The sequence below is a fragment of the Macrotis lagotis genome, chromosome 6, assembly GCF_037893015.1.
Source record: "Macrotis lagotis isolate mMagLag1 chromosome 6, bilby.v1.9.chrom.fasta, whole genome shotgun sequence".
NCBI classification, from domain to species: Eukaryota; Metazoa; Chordata; class Mammalia; order Peramelemorphia; family Peramelidae; genus Macrotis; species Macrotis lagotis.
This window is the reverse complement of record NC_133663.1, coordinates 58814105-58831890: the sequence shown is the minus strand read 5'-3', so window position 1 is coordinate 58831890 and position 17786 is coordinate 58814105. Positions and strand designations below refer to the sequence as shown.

The window sequence follows — 17786 nt, the reverse complement described above, 5'->3', positions numbered from 1 at the left end:
TTTGAATGAGAAATCACATGAAGAAAAAGACATTTTCTAAATCAAGAAAATGTTCCCTCAAATCAATGTAAATGTGTATGACAGATAGATTATAAAGATATAAGACTCAGTAATCAGAGGCACTCAGGCATTTTAGATTTTAATTTTAACTGAATGTTAAACAATAATCCCCCCCAAAAGAGCCCCCTGCTCCAATGACACAAAAATTCCCAAAATGCATCAGAAAGAACTTTTTATGAGAGAATGAGTTTTTATAGGAGGGTAAGACTAGTAGTAACTACCCATTATGCTTTTTCTAGTCATTATCATAATGATGAGGATGAGGATGATGTTATTGTTCTTTAATTGTTTCAGTCATGTCTGACTTGACTCTCTGTGAATCAATTTGGAGTTTTCTTGGCTAAGATACTGGGAGTGGTTTGCCATTTCTTTTCTGGCTTATTTTACAGATGAGGAAACTGAGGCAAACCGTTACGTGACTTGCCCAAGGTCACACAGACGGTATGTGTCTGAGGCTGGATATGAACTCAGGTCTTTTTGACTCCAGACCTGGCGCTCTCTCCACTGTGTGCCAAGATGCACCTAAATGGTAATAATTGATATTGATATAGAACTTGAAGACTTTCAAAACAGCACAAATTGCCTCAATTTCATCCTCACAATTAACATTTATACAGATTTGGATACTGAGGTTCAGAGAGTTTCAATGACTTCCCCGTGACTACACAGGTAGGAAGTGCCCTCCAAGTATAAGACTTTTTCCTACTGTACCACAATGGCTAAGGGGTCATTAGAGAAGGAGGTTTCATCTCTTTCTGTCCAAGGAACAACTAGACTTCCTTTAGTAAATTCATATTCCTGTTGGTAAGCATTTTGTCTTTTTTCAGGGCTAACTTATATACTGCTTATTTATTCTGAATTGAATGTTAATTTTTTTACAGCACTGACCATCATGGAAGGGTCTGTAATTTTAGGGTGAAATGTGAAAATTGATATTCGATCTGTTGAGAAAAGAATCATTATTTCATTCAACAACCGTTGTTAAATGTTCACTGTGTATAAAAGTCTGTGGGCTGGACATCATTATGAATGTAAATAGAACATGGGTTCAGAAGTCATTAGTAAGAGCAATAATACAAACCCTAATAAATAGCAGACATTTACAGGTAAAGGTAGCTATCCTAAGTGCAGAAGGAGTTCACAGTGGGCCACTGATTATCTATCCCATTCACTTATTTTTGGCTGTAGATCATGTTTCCCACTGGTGGTTGGAGAAGCCCAGGCCTCCCTGGTGGTTCCTTTGCCTGAAGGTCAATTTGTGGAGGATTGCAAATTTAAAAATTATGTCCAGATCCTTCTACTTCCCCATTCTGTTATGATGACTTAGAAAATGGAATTCATTTTAGCCCTCCCTTTCTTAAATAATAGTAACTGTAACACTTTGCATTTGAGGATGAAAAAGAAATTTAAGTTGTTTAAGATGGAGTAAAGCCTCCCTAATTAGGATAAGTGGAGGCAGTTTGGCTAAATTAAGATCACAGTATAACAGATGTGGGGCTGGAAGGAATCTCAGAGGCCATCAAGTCTAGGCCCCTTATATCCTCATGAATGAAAACAGGTAGCAAGTGTTATAGGTGGAATTTGAACCCAAGCCATCAGACTCCAAGAAGCTAGTGTTCATTTCAATTAATTAACTAAAATGACACTGTAATATCTTCTTAAAGAATGACAAATTTGTTGTTTCAAGGCTATATTTTTAATTGGGCTGCTAGAATATTGCCTAAAAGGGGTCTTTTTTTTTTTTAATTTAAGGAAAGCAGTATGTGACATAATGGATAGAGTGATAACCTTGGAGTGAGGCACATTGGGCACTTAACAGCTTAGCTTTATGATAGGTTATTTGACTTCTCAGTTTCAGTTTCCCCATCTTAAAAATGGGGACATTTTTGATGGAGGATAAAACACGTGGTGAGGAGAAAATGATACCTTAGAGTCCATGCTTTGTAAACTAATACAGGTCAATATGAATATTAACTGCTATTTGTCATTATTCATTTATATTAGGTTGACTTAAGCAAGTGTAATTTATGCTCTTGGATACTTCTTTAATACTAAATGTATCAAGCAATTATTTAATAGATTAGAGAATATGACAGTAACTGCCCTTTCTTCCTCTTCAACCAACTGGTCTGTTTACTGTTCCCTATATAAGAGATATCTCCCCACTTTTTACCTCTGTACAAACCATTGCTCAGGCCTGAAATGTTTTTTCTCTTCATCTATACTTCTTGGAACTTATTTTGTGATAGACAAAGCTTTTCTAACTATCTTGTTCATCACAGAGAGCCTATGAGTTAGGTAATATGGAATCAGGAGGTCACAAAGCCTCACTGAGTATCATTTTAGTCCATTCCCTTCCTCCATGCAGCTCTGCATTAAAATCTTTCCAAACTTTTCTTAATTTTATTTTCACTAAAGTATCCCAATGTTCTACACCCATATATTACTCTCCCATCCTTCCAAATCCAATTTAAACTAATTTCTTCCAATTCAACCTTCAATAAATGGGGGGTGGGAACATAGTAAATGCAGGTATCTCTCATTGTGTTATGTATTTCCAAGTTTTAACACTGTTAGGACCCCTTTAAAATCAGAAAATATTCTTACTGACAAGATGGAATAATGTCACACATAAGATTAGCAATGGTTTCTATATTTTCTTTTCATCTTAAAACTATAGTGAAGCTGGATCTAAACCTCACTTCTGACCTTGAAAAGACAGCTTTGGGCAATTCAATCTTCTTTAAGTTTCAGTTTCCATAAAATGAATATAATCATAGGCATAGTACTTTATCATCAGATAAGATTAATATATGTAAAACTCTTTGTTCTCTGCATCGGCACATTTTTTAATTTGTTTATTTGGATTCCTAAAGGCTATAGTGGATATCAAGAGAACTTTTTCAATCAACAACCTTACCAAGAGATCCCAAGGAACTATGACATCTATACAGCAGGACTGACTGAAGAGGAGCAGCTACAAAGAGCTCTCCATGATAGCATCCGTGACCGAGGTAAGAATCCCGTGGCCTTGCTTGTTTTCAACTATGGATCACATGGTGAGGTAATGTCTGCACAAGGACTGTTTTGCAGAGAAGCAACCCTAAAATAGTTTGTAAAAAGCATATGTAGGTGAAGAAATGTGTGCAGAATGTGATTACAGGGAATGTGGTGTGATGCCATATTGCCACCAACCTAATCTAATAAAGTGCTAGACTATGTATGTACGTATTGTTAACATTGTTCCTTTTATAGGTCTGCCCAACTCAATTACTTTGACAACAATAAAGTCAGGAAACTTCCAAAAACAAGTCTTCTTAAGGACCTGCAATGGTTTCACAGTGAAAGCACATTGCTGTAAAATAAGTTGTGTATCATTCTTCAACCTTTCTTCTTGACTATTCTTATTAGGACTTTATTGCTGATTTCGTCCTTATTACTTCTAACATCATAGGACAGCTTGGCATAGCTCTAGAGCACCTAAAGTTACTTCACAACTCTAATGAAGACATTGGAATTGGATGTTAGGGAAAGCTGCTTAGATAAACAGGTGTATTGGTGGGGGCGGTACAGCCAATCAGTTGATGTGGCCATCTAAGGAACTCTCTGATGACCTTGTGCTTAAAAAAAAAAATGGGTAAAAAGTATGGACACAAGAATAGGTGAAAACAGCTCCTAGTAGGCAGGCACTATTTCCTTTTGATTTGGTATTCCAATTTCCTGGCACATACTAGAAATTTTATAATTGCTTGTTGATTGATTAACTTTAATCTCAGACAGACATACTTAGCCATTTAAAGATGATTGTCACATCCATAAAATTACCTTTTCTCCTGGCTACATATTCTGGACAAGATCCTTGACCTCTCTGAGCTTCAGATTCATTTGTAAAGTAGGGGTGATAAAGCTTGCAATAATACCTCCTAGCAAGTTGGGAAGATCAAATGGTATATTATTCATATATATATATATAAAGGATTTTATAAACCATAAAGAACAATGTAATTGTAATTTAAGAAGTTTTTGTTTGACTATAACCTCATTATAAATTTCATGTTCTTCCTGTGTTGTTATATTTCTGTAGCTTATCTTGAGCCATCAGTTTCGTTTCACAGAAAACAAATCATTATAAAGAAGTTTTATTTCCTTTTTGACATCTCCATTGATAAGATGACATTATACCAATAGACATGAAATGTGAGTCTGTTGATAAACATTTTTTGGGTGTCTCTTATATGCCAGCCATTGTGCTAAGATAGGTAGGCAGATGGATAGATAGACAGAGATAGAATTATATAAAAGGTAGATGTAGATAATTATATAAAAAGGTAGATAGATGTAGATTATATAAAAGGTAGATAACAGAATTGTAAGATAGATTGATGGATGGATGGATGGATGGATGGATGGATGGATGGATAGAGATAAAAGTAGGTAAATATAGATAATTATATAAAAGGTAGGTAGATGTAGATAATTATATATAAGAAGTAGAGATAGAAAGAAAATTATATGAAAGGTCGGTAGAGAAAATTATATAAATGATAAGAGAATTGTATAAAAGGCAAGTAGATACAATTATGTAAAAAGTAGATAAATAGATGGGTAACTATATAAAAAGTAGACATATTTATATAAAAGGTAGATGGATAGAGAGAATTATATAAAAGGTAGGTAGATAAATTAATAAAAGATAGATGTAGAGATGGATAGCTAGAGATAGAATTGTACAAAGGGTAGGTAGATACAGATACTTATATGAAAGGTAGATGGGTAGATAGAGAGAGGGACAGCTAGGTGGTGCAGTGGATAGAGTACTATCCCTGGAGTCAGGAGGACCTGAGTTCAAATGTGGCTTCAGACACATAATACTTGCCTAGCTGTGTGACCTTGGGCAAGTCACTTAACCCCATTGCCTTACCAAAACCAAAAAAAAAAAGATTCCAGTTCAAGCATTATCTTCTCCAGGGAGTCTGTCCTAGATACTAGAATCAGTCATTTAAGATTACTTCCTGCATATTTATTTTGTACAAACACACAGACACATAATCAGGGGAAAAATATATATATACATACACACACACACACACACACACATATATATACATATGCACACACAGAGACATGCATGTACACATTATAATACATATACACATTTATTTAATTGAACATCCATTGAAGCATAAACTGCTTGAGGGCAGTGACTTTTTTTGTATCCACAGAGCCTAGCCCAGTACCTAACCCTTAGTCAACACTTCACAGGTGCTTATTGATTGGTTATTTGTTGATTATTGACTATGAATTCCTTGGAGGGAGAGCTCTGTAGTAGCATCACATTGACTTCTCTTCTGAATCCTATGATAGTTACCATATTTTTTCCTATAATGAAAGGAGGTATAGTATTAAATTTGAAGAGGAGATACAGTTGAGAAAGTACTCTTATTTATCAGCTCAAAGGTTTTGATAAGAGTTTTAATCTGAAGCAAAAACTAATGAGGTGAACTTTTATTTGGGATAAATGTAAAATTCCGAAATTTATTTTTAAAACTGCACTGTAAATAAAAATAAAAATCAGCTGTAAAAAGCACTTGTTGGAGAAGACCCAATTTAACAGTAATGCATTAGATAAGACAACATGGCCTAGAGGGAAATGTACTTGAACTTGTAGTCATGTGAGATCTAGTTTCAATTTTGTCTCTAAAACTTACTTCTTGTGTGGCCCTGGACAAGATCCTTGACCTCTCTGTGCTTCAGTTTCATCTGTAAAGTAGGGGTGATAAAGCTTGAACTAATACCTCCTAATAAGTTGGGAAGATCAAGTGGTATATCATTCATGTATATATAAAGGACTCTATAAGTCATAAAGCACAATGTATTTGTCATTTAAGAAGTTTTTGTTTGACTATAACCTCATTATAAATCAATTGTGTGATATGACTGCCAGTCGCAGAGTTCCTCTTCATTAATAGAGTCATAATGTCCCACCAAGGGGAGATAATAGATTGTAAACAGGTTCTAGATGTCTTACATTAAGGAGACATAGATGGAGTTTTTCCAGAAGAAAGGGATGAGGGAGATAAGACAAGTTAAAAATCAGGTTCTTTAGGAAATGTTAATAAAATCATTAATAATGAAGGTCATCAGGACTAAAAGCCTTCATTTTCCAGATGAAGAAATTGACCCAGATGTGTACAGTGACTTGCCCAAAGTCACATGGGTACTTAGAACTAGGATTCAAACTCAGCTCCTCTGACTCCACATCCATTATGTTTGGCTTTGAAGAAGAAGAAATGAATAATGCTTAATCTGGAAAGTAGTTGGACTTGGATTGAAGTCCTTCTTCTGATCCATTAGCTACATGACCCTAAACAAGTCATTTTAGATAATTCTCTAAATACTACCTACCAAACTTCAACCCTGGAGGTGTTAATCTGCAAAGGTAGATGGCATTTTCACATATGGAGTACTCTTAATTTCATAATGAATGAGGAGATCATAGGTCCTGTTCTCATTTCTCACTCTCTGCAAAGATATACTAACCACCCCCTTCTCCTCAAAAAATAAACAAACAAACAAGCTTAAGGTGTTTCATTGTCGAAAATTCTGTTATCACAAATTAAAATCTAGAAATTGATTTTATTATCTTGCATGTTATTTTTGTCAAATGGTGAACAGATTTGTTTTCAAATCAAGTCAAAGCAACTGATATTTTAATTTGTTCCATTGGAGATAAATGATGCTTAGCAGGTTAAGGAGTCAGACAGTGCTGAGTAGACATATTTGTACGGATTGACAAGTACCCTTTGAACACCTGTCATGGTGAAAATGAATCCTGATTCTTGGAATAGGATTATTGACAAAGCATTTATCTTCCCTCCTGGGCAACAGAGTAGATAAAGTGCCAGACCTACCTGGAGTCAGTTGAGAAGAACTGAGTTCAAATCCAACCTCAGACTCTTTATTAGCTGTGTGAACCTATGAGCCTGGGAAAATCATTTATCCACTGTGTGCCTCAGTTTCTTATCTGTAAAAGAGACATAATAATTTCACCTACCACACAGGATTGTTGAAGATCAAATGAGATAATATTGGTAAAGCATTTAACAGTGTCTGGTTCAGGGTAAGAGCTGTATAAATGAGTATATAGATAGATAGATAGATATAAATATAGATATAGCTTGTTCCTTCTCTCTACTTTTCTTCCCTTTTTATCAAAATACCTACTCAAATCCAGAACTTAATTTACCAAATAATGAAGAATACCTCAGTTTTTCAGAGTGGCTTTTCTTCTGAACTGCATTTTCATGAAAAAATTACAATGAATGATGATGACATTGATATAGCACTTCATAATCACAGAATCTTATTTGACCCTTATCATAATCCTTACACAAATTTTTTTTATCTTTGTCCTATATAAGAGGTAATTAAGTCTCAGAGAAGCTGAGGAATTGTCTAAGATTATGCAGCATCACTAAGTGGAAGGTTCATAGTTCCAGTTGAAATCTTTGGACTTCAGGGTCAATGTTCTTTTCACTAACTCTTTATGAAATAGTTAAAAGACTTGGAAAAAAACTGAAAAAGAGATAACATTTTTTCAGCTGCCAAAGATTGAGACTAAGAGGAGAGAAAGTGAAGAGGTAATTTTTTTTAACTACAGTGCCCCATTTTCAATAAGTCTTTCATTTGCTTAGAGGAAATTTTGGTTTTTGATTTTACTAGTCAACCTTTAATTTCATCATTCCCGCTGGGTTTGCCCTTACCCTGCAGACTGTATTATTTTGTATCCTCAGTAAATTGAGTTTATAGCTTCCCTGCCAGGAAAGTACACACTGCTTGCTATTCTGTTGGATGGGCTGGGGTTGGAGTTGGGGGCAAGAAGAGAAGGTGTGTGTGTCAAAATACCTTTTGTAATTGTAAATTATGCCTTTTCCTAGATTATAAAAACCTGTAGTTAAAGACTTCCTTGAAATAACACAGGTAATAAAATAGTATAGAGTCTTTTAAAAACAGACTGATTAGTTAAATTAAAAGCATATATAAAGATCTTCCATGTCTAAGGCATACTGCCTCATGGTTCTAGATCATGTGCAGCCCTAGTCTAGTGAGTAACTTATCTTTCATTGCCATCAAAAACCAAAAGGGAGTTATTGGGAATGGAGCCATGGAGTCATTGAATCCATGCATTAACAGCACTCACCCAATTGCTGATCTCAATGCCTATCCTCCCATTGACCACGACAACCCAGGAAGCAAGGTTTTACTATCCATTTTTTTGAGAACAACCTTTAAAGGTGGTGATACCAATTTCCATACTATGCTGGTGTTCAATAGGAAAGTGTATGTTATTGACCTAGTGATGCCACTAATAGGCCTATTACCCCCCCCCAAAAAAAAAAGATCCAGGGACAAGGAAAATGAAACATCTGTGCAAAAAATAATTTAAATACTTTTTATAATAGCAAAGGGGGTGGTCGCCAGCTGGGGAACAAGTTCTAGTATAGAAATGTAATGAAATATTGTGTGTGTATGCTGCATTAAGAGTTAATAAAAAGAGATAATTGTAATGAGACTTTGGTGGAACTGATGAAGAATGAAAGGAGCAGACCAAAAGGACAATACTACAATAAGAATAGCCTTCTAAAAGCAAACAACTCTAAAAGACTTAAGAATTATCAACTCAGGGCCAGCTAGGAGGTGCAGTGGATAAAGCCTGGACCCTGGAGTCAGGAGGACCTGAGTTCAAATATGTCCTCAAACACTTAATAATAGTTTAGCTGTGTGACCTTGGGCAAGTCACTTAACCCCATTGCCTTGCCAAAAAAAACCCCCACAATCCCAGGGCCGCACTGATGAAGGACACTAACCGTCTCCTGCCTGCCTTGGGCAGGCAACAAGTAGGTCAATTGAGCAAGACCACAGAGTGCTAGAATGTGCCTGGAGAGGTGGGCTGGAGGCCAATGAGGAGAGGCTTTAAATGATGAGCTTAAGAATGTGTATTTAGTCAATGGGCACAGAATGAAACACATATTTTTTGGACATTACCACTCTGGGAATTTGTTTTACTTCACTATGAGTATTGTTGCAAAGATTTTTTTGTTGTTTTTTAATTTCCCCATTGCAGGAGAGGGGCTAGTAGTGGGAGAGATGTTTTTATTCATTGAAAAGAAAATTAATTGAAAAATGAAAAATAAAAAAATGTTTCCTAGCAGAAAAGAATTTGTCTAGGGAAAGAAAGCCATTTTAATGGGATAACAAGTAGGAAGGGTGTGCAAGACTAATAGAGTGTGTACCCTAGATAGTCAGTGAGTATTTATTTAGCACACAATATGGTCTTCTGTGTATGGAACAGTGGGCCAAACTCTATTTTCACTTTTGTCTTTGTTCGTCATTTCTTAGCAAGTGGCCTAATACCAGGTGTGGATATTTTTGTTATTATCTGTCCCTCATTCTCAAAGAGAACCAATTATATCATGAAGTAATGTGTGGACTTGCATGTGAATTGGATTTAAGTGAGAGAGCTGCATGAAGTCATTGAATGGCCAATAGTAACCACTTAATTAATCAATTAATTAAACAACTTAATACATGTTTATTGAATGGTTGAGAGTGAGGCAGAAGAAGGAAAGTGTGGTTTACTTTAACTGGTGACAGATTTGGTGCCTCTTATCACCTCGTATCTTTCTCCTTAAGTTTAAAAAAAAATTACACACACACACACACACACACACACACAGACACAAACACACTCATGACCTCTTTTGTAGCAATGGGTATAAATCAGAATATAAGCTCCTTCAGGACAAGGACTCTTATCATTATTGTCATAGTACCTAATTTCCTTAATGAAATCTGTTGCCTTAGATTGTACATGGGCTTAGAAACTGCATTTGGAGGTAAAAGTAGTAAGGGTACCAGGTTCTAATAAATTAGGTACCAGGAAAACCTTTATCAATCTAAGCATAGAGTTATTTTTCAATTAAGTTTCTTGTAGTACACATTTAGGAAGCATTATCTGTTTATGATCTTACTTTTGCATTGTGATATTTTCTGTTTGTTTGAAACCCTTCAGCCTAAGTCTTGGAGCTTTTGGAAGCCAGAGTAACATTGTAGGTGCCAGATTTGATGTTGCGTAGGACCATCCTCTAACACAAGCCATGCTGAGGAGTAGGTAGATTTTCAGAGTAGGTAGATTTTCAGACTTGGAGGAAGGAAGACCAAAATGCAGATCCCACCTCTCTCACTAACTGCTCATGTGGACAAACTTCATTCATTCCATTCAACATTTAACATATATATATATATATATATATATATATATATATATATATATATATATATATATATATATAATCTTTCCCTAGATACTATGCATAAATAAATGAGTAAATGAATGAGCAATGAGGCATTTAATCTGGTAGATATTACAAAAGCTAGACAACAAGAAAGCAGTCTTTGGATTCAAACTTACTACATTTCTTGGGAGAAATGACATGCATACTGATATTTAAATGCAAAGTAGAAATTGCTACCCTTCATACAATGCTTTAAGGTCTGCATGATGCTTTTTGTTTGTCATTTTATCAAGGTCTCATATATGAAATAAATGCAAATTAATTCCTTGGATTGAGTGGAGATGGCACTAGCTACTACAGAGATGACAAAAGGCCTTCCAAGAAGTGACAAGAAGGAAAGGAGAGGACGACAGCCTAGGCAAATGAGTAGGGATAGGAGATGGGGGCCTTGGGCAGGCAACAAGTAGGTCAATTGAGCAAGACCACAGAGTGCTAGAATGTGCCTGGAGAGGTGGGCTGGAGGCCAATGAGGAGAGGCTTTAAATGATGAGCTTAAGAATGTGTATTTAGTCAATGAAATAATTTTATCCTCTGGTGTGAGCAGTGGTGTGATGTGGTCAGGCCTGTATTAGTATTTGATTTGGTTTGGTTTGGTCTGGGCTTGTGATTTAATCAGGGGAGGGAAATTCCCTTTACCAATATAGACAAGCATCGTTCCTGCAAGTTATCATCTTAGAGAGACCTGTCTGACACCCTGAGAGACTGACCTAGGGTGGCACACAGTCAGAATATGTCAGAAGAGGAACTTAAACCCATGTCTTTGGACCTGGAGACCTGCTCTCTGTCTGCTATACCAGGTTGCCCCAGAATTTAGGAAGATTAATCATTTACTCTCTCTGACACCAAGATTTTTCTTCTGTAAAATAGAAATAATGGTAAACTCCTATAGTTCTCATGAGAATCCACATCAGATACTATGTGAACTGTGCTTTATAAACCTGAAAGTGTTTAAAGTTGTCAGCCACCACCAACCCCTCCTCATTGTCATTATTTCTAAGACAGTTCTTTTTTGGTAAAAAACACTGATTTCAAGTGGATTAAGCATTTAATGCTTCTTTTAAAACAATCTCCTCTCCTGTTGGCAATCTCAGCTTTTATAAACATGTGTCCAAAAGACAGCTGATGCCCCCATCACCAGGAGAATGGTCCTGGATAAGTGCCATCTTTTTTTTTTTAATCCAAAGGCAGATGCCCACTTATAACACAAGCTCGAGGTTTTTGCTTCCTTTGTGTTGAATAATGCACTCCTTTTGTGAGTACAAGGGTAGCCTGCCACCCAGGTCCAACTGGAAGCAAGGCCATTTTCTACCCCGGTCTGCCTGCCCAACATGCTTGATGTGATTAATGCCGGAAATCCTTTTTGACACATGGAGTAACTAGTGATTCTCGTCAACCCTTTTCAGAATGCTCAGTGGGCACAGAATCATATTACATAGACCATTCTTGAAATCCCACATTTGTATACCCTTGCTACTTCCATTCATTTTTTAGATTCTGATGGAAGAAAGGACCTAGTTTATCAAAACACTATTCTCTCTCCTCCTTATTTCTCTCCCTCCTTTGTCTTCTTCTCTTCCTCGTTCTTCCTCTCCTCTTTTCTCCCTTTTTTCTCTCTCCCTCCCTTCTTCCATCTCTTCCCTGTAAGCTGCCACCAAAGCTCTTTTAGAAACTGAACCTAATTTTTGATACTATAATAATAGTATCATGTGAATTTTCAGATGAAATATTTGAATTTTTAATAGAACTTTCTGTTATGATACATGTATTTTTAATTAATATTTTCCCAAAATTATCAAATAGAGATAAATCAAATTTTAAGTCCCATAGAAAATAAGTTTAATGTGACCTATTATGTTTAGTATGGATAGAAATTGGCATTCGTAGTTGAATTAAGAATATTTTGAATACTTTGGAGGGTTATGTTTATGTTACTTAAGGCTACTGTGTGGTACTGTGGAAGGATCTGTGACTTAAGAGTTAGGAAATCTATATGTTAGCTCATCATGGATTAGTTTAACTGGTTAACAAACTCTGTGCATTGGCAGGAAAATTAGTCTTTGGGCTTCTTGTTTCTTTATCTTCAAAATGAGGAGTCAATCTAAATAGTCCTTGAGATCCCTTCTTAGGGCAAGATTCTATGAGTATAATCCATAGGGTAGGTAGAAAGTAGGTGGGTGTAATGAGGAGATGATAGGAAGAGTATCAAGGATTGTTGGCAGGACTCTCAGGAATCTTGGGTATGGGTTCTCATTTCCTCTTGGAAACCTTAAGGTTGGTCTAGATTTTTGCAGCACTAAGGTCATTTTCTACAAGACCAGTCAGTACACATTGCATCACTTACATAACCCAGCATCTCAATAGTTTGTATGTTGCCAGCAGACTCAAATCTTATTCCATTATAAACTTGTACTGAGCTTAGTTGGCCCACATTAAACATGCTGCCATTAACAGTTTCTGCCAAATGGAAATAGCCTTGTCTGGCCTGGCTTGGTTAATAGAAGTGGTATAGTCCAAGCCCAAAATGTTCTGCTAATTCTGTGGGACCGCTTCATTTTTTTTTTCTTTAGCTATTTAATGATGCTTAGCTTCCCCCAGGAAAACATCTCCTCAATAGAAAAAGCACCACCTGTCAGATAGATTTACTATAGGCAATATCAAAAGCAGACCAACTCATACATCCTGAGGACGATTTCTTGAATTGTTACTCTACTTAATGAATAGTTGACAGGCTACAAAATATGTTCTCCCCTATTTCTACTTGGACATATATGTGATTTATGACTTCTTAAATATATATTTTAGATGTACATATATTTCATAATCTTTTATATTTGTAGGAATGTAAATTTGAAACTGGAAGAAATCTTTGAGGTTATTTAGTCCCATCTTAAAAGATGAATAAATTGTTGTCCAGGATTAGGAAAGAGGAAATGACTAAACTAATTTGCAGATCCAGGTCTTCCGCCTCCAGCTCAGTGTTTTACTCTGCTATCTCATTTTGGGGTATCAATGTGTGCAGAGATTGTTGTTGTTCTTTGTTCTGGGAAAGGACCGTGACATCAGAAAGGTTATGCCATGACACAGAAGTGAATTGGATTTAAGCGAGGGGGACTGTGCAAAGTCACTAGTCGCACTTTCTCCTCCAGAGTCATTCCAAGACCAATGGCAGGACAGATCTGGATAACCGTAAGTGGCCCTGGATGCAGTAGAAGACCTAGGCCTTTTTTGAACTAAGGTCTCTAACAGCTTTCAGTTTGCCTGAGGCAAAACCCATTCATTGAGTGAGGCTAGGCAAGAATTGAGGCAAAGAATAACTTCTACTGCCTCATCAAAAAAGAATCAACCTGGTAGGGAAGACCCTCAGGGTTTCTGGTTAAAACAGAATGTGCAAAAGAATTATACATTTTGGGGCATGTACTATTTGTAAGTATATGCAAGTTATGTATGATACATGTATATGGTTGGATTGCTGCATTGATATGTGACAGAGTGGCAAGGATGATGGATGGGAGGGCTTGAGCTTGGCTAGGAGAAGGACCATCTCCTTATCAGAAACAGAAGAAAGGTAGAGAGAGTGGGGGGGGGGGGGTTGAGGCCAAGAGAAAGAGGGAGAAAAGGGAATTCAAAGAGAATGGCCTCAAGTTTTCTCATCATATAAATAGTCAGGTTTCTAAACAACTCTTTAAGACTATAGATTGTGGAACAGTTTCAGATCAACACTGGGAAAGGAAATTCTCTTCATCAATGGAATTACAGGTTCAGACCCAGACCAGTTTTTTTCAGTCAAATATATGTAGTTTTCTTTATAAAAGCCAGTGACCTGTAGGTTTGATAAGATTCTGGTTGATTTGAAGTCCCCATAAAGAGATTGCTGTCTATGACAGGATCCCAACTGGAGGGAAAACATTAAATCTAAAAATAAAAAGCAATCCCAAAAGTGCTTTGTACTGAGTATTACAAATTTTAGTGATTATTTGTTAATTATTAATAATAAATAGTTTGGTAAATGTTAATATATAATAGTAGTATACAATAAATGTTTAATGAACAAATATATGTTGTATTAATTCAGATGTTCATATGAAATTCTTAAAAACATAGATTTAGTGCCAAAAGAGCCCTTGGAAGAAATATATCCCAAGTTGCCTGTATTTCAAATGAAAAAAAACCAAGACCCAGAGTGACTTACCCAAAGACACATTTTGATATCAGTCTTCTTATCTCAAGTACTCTTTCCCTTATACTGAACACTTGATCATCTCCTGACAAGTTCTAATAGCTTTAATGGAAACAAAATCTTTAGTAGTAAAAGTATGAAGTAGTAAAAGTAGTAAAAGTATGAAGAGAATCCTAATTAATGGAAGCAGATTGTAGTGGAAAAAACATGGGATTCTTTTGGAAGATCTGAGTTCAAATCATAGCTTAGGCAATCTTGGACAAGATGCTCAGTTTCTGGGGGGCTACCCTCAGCAAAATTAAGAATCACAGAGTTTTTAATTAAAAATTCTTTGATAAATTTGGTAAATTTTAATAGCCATCATACAGAATCCCTATTTCCCTTTCTAGTCTTGGTCTGCTTGTATTCTTCATAGTCTTGAATTCTTGGGAGGAGGAGGAGCAAAGGGGTATCAGTGAACTGGAGTGAGAATGATTTTCTTCCAGAATTCCTTCCATCTACTGCCATTTTGGCAGGTTACCATATAGACAAGAGCAATTTCCATAAAATGACTACTCTAAGAGTATTTAATCAGGACTATGCTTCATATTATTAGTTGGGGGATGGGGGTGGTGAAGATGAGGGAGATGAGAGGATGATGCAGAGAAGTACTCAAATCCTACTGTATCTTGAATAAATTTATGGTAGCCAGCACATCTCTGTTATTTGGCTATGTAAATATAATGGAATGAGCCCCAAAGAAACAGCAGTAGGCAGCTGCCTGCACTGTGTGTCTCCTCAGACCCTGACACAAGACACAGGATACATTTACAGTGCTAATGAGCAATTAGGATGTTCTTCCTTGTCAATTAGCTTGAAGAATAATGAGACTGAATGAGCACTGTCCTTTTTAAAGGAAGCATGTCATTCTCTGCTGTTTACAATTACATGGCTCCGAAACAGCTACTTAAGATGAGTAAGAATTCAGTTGTGCCTTGGAAACAGATGGATGAGAGACAGACAGACAGGTACCATTTGAAAGTTGGAATTTCCTGGATTTCTTTCCCCTTCGGTTGTAATGACATCTCAACTCTTGCTTTCGCTGTAACTGTCTTCACGATTTACAGATGGGAAGTATTTGTAGCTAACATCTTCTCCCTCTCTTTTTTCTTATTCCCACTATTTGGCGATGTCTGGCACATGATACTCACTCCATAAATATTTGATTGACCAATTGATTATTGATTGCTGAACGGATGCATAAGTATATGTTTTGGCTTCCCAGAATTAGCGTTCTACCTGCTTGCCTAAGCAATCTGGGGGATTTCTGCGAAATCAAAGACAATAAAATAGATGGATGGTTGTCATACAGAGACTTTAAAAATCCATATGACAACTTGCAAAGACAGAAATTTGGACTCTTAGACCAGTAATCATAGTAAAATTAGGCTCAGGATACAATGAGCTAACATTAACAAGCACTCTTTCTTAGAGCTTAATTACATTTGTAGCTTTTACCTTTATCTTGAAACAGTGCCATGGGCCCCACACTTAATTCATAAATATTAAACTGATTTTAAATCGTTTTTACCAGAGTCAGAGAGAGCGATGAAGCTGCTGAAAGTAATCCAAGAATCCACTTTTTGAGAGGTTTATGAAATGGGTCTCCTGAAATGCCAGACCTAAACGATGGTGACATTTATATTTAATAACATTTACAAGATGTATTGCATGCTTTCTTCAAAATTATTTTTGCTGATTTATCTTTCATTTTTGAAGTCTAGCTTCCTGGCTTTCCCTTTCTCTCAAAGATGTCAGAGACCAGCCCATTTTAAAGCCCTATTCCCACCTAAGCTTTTCTATTGACTGACTAGGCCAGTATATAGAGAGAAGCAAACAGTTTTCCAATATGGCTTGGCCTTTTTAGGGCTCTGAAGCATCTTAATATTTTCCCCCTCCACTTTCTATCTGATAAACAATTTAAAAAAATCCCATTGGGGCCTTTATAATTCATTTTGATTTTTTTACTGGTATTCTCTTCTAGAGTGTCTCTCTGAATCGAGTCTTACATTCTGATCTGTATTGACCTTTTAAACCAGAGCCGATTGACTTCCAGATTTCAGAACAGCACAATTTATTTTATGGTGTATGTATACTAAGACACAAACAACCTCCGAGTTTAGTTTTCTTTAGTTATAGAATGGCGATAGTAATAAATGTTGTAATACACATTTGTAAGCTAAAGTATTAAGTAAATAGCATTATTAGTAATCTTATTATCATGTTGTTGACCACCTAATAGATGTTTTCATTCAATTGACCAAGGTCACAGTGATGGTGATCCATCCAGAATCCAGGCTTTACATTTACTCATGCAATTGAATTGTTGATATTGTAACAGGAGCCCTGGACCTGGAGTCTTCCCGGTTTAGTACCCAATTGGCAATGGGACCTTGGACAACTCCATTCAAGAAACATTTATAGGGTTTCTATTCTGCCCAAGACACTGTTCATTCATCCACTCATTTTTCATTCATTTATTTATTGGTTCATTTATCCATTTATTTATTTATTTAGGTGATGGAGAATTATGTAGTATATTCTCAGTAAGTTCTGTTTTCTGTTATTGCAGCATTGTAAAAATTACATTTAGAGAGAATAATCTTCCAGTGCTCACACAGTAAGGCTTGAGGGATCACCTTGTTGGAGAAGGAGCTCTTATGTATGAAAGAGAAAGAGAGATGAGTTTCAATGAAAATCATTCACTATGACTATTGCCAAGAATTACATCTGAAGAACCAACAAGGTTGGCTTTTTGCCCCAAGGTCAAGTTCCTTTTTTTTTTGAAAGGCAAATGGGGTTAAGTGACTTGCCCAAGGCCACACAGCTAGGTAATTATTAAATGTCTGAGGCCGGATTTGAACTCATGTACTCCTGACTCTATCCACTGTGCCACCTAGCCACCCCAAGACACTCCTTCTTATTGAAATTAGTTTTTGTTCTAAGCAGATTTCCTTCACTTAAGTTTTATTTCAAGGATGACTATATTCTAAGTTAACCCGACCTTACTGTCTGCTTTCCAAACAATTCATCATTTCAATATCCCCCTGAAAAAAACTTCTACTAGTTATTAAATTTAAGTTATCATTTGTTAGAAAACAGGTTGGTTGATTGCTTTTATCATTTTCCATTCAGTTGTTTGGCTATCTTAATTT

At 36.2% G+C, this 17786-nt stretch overlaps 1 protein-coding gene across 10 annotated transcripts in view; it reads left to right on the top strand.

Annotated features, from left to right (window-relative positions):
- RHBDD1 (rhomboid domain containing 1) overlaps positions 1–17786 on the top strand; it is a 161699-nt gene that overhangs the window by 97431 nt on the left and 46482 nt on the right. For all 10 annotated transcript variants that reach the window (XM_074191253.1, XM_074191250.1, XM_074191256.1 and 7 more), the window contains one exon: positions 2937–3074. In XM_074191253.1, the coding sequence (XP_074047354.1) occupies positions 2937–3074 (138 nt within the window). The remainder of the gene's footprint in view (positions 1–2936; positions 3075–17786) is intronic.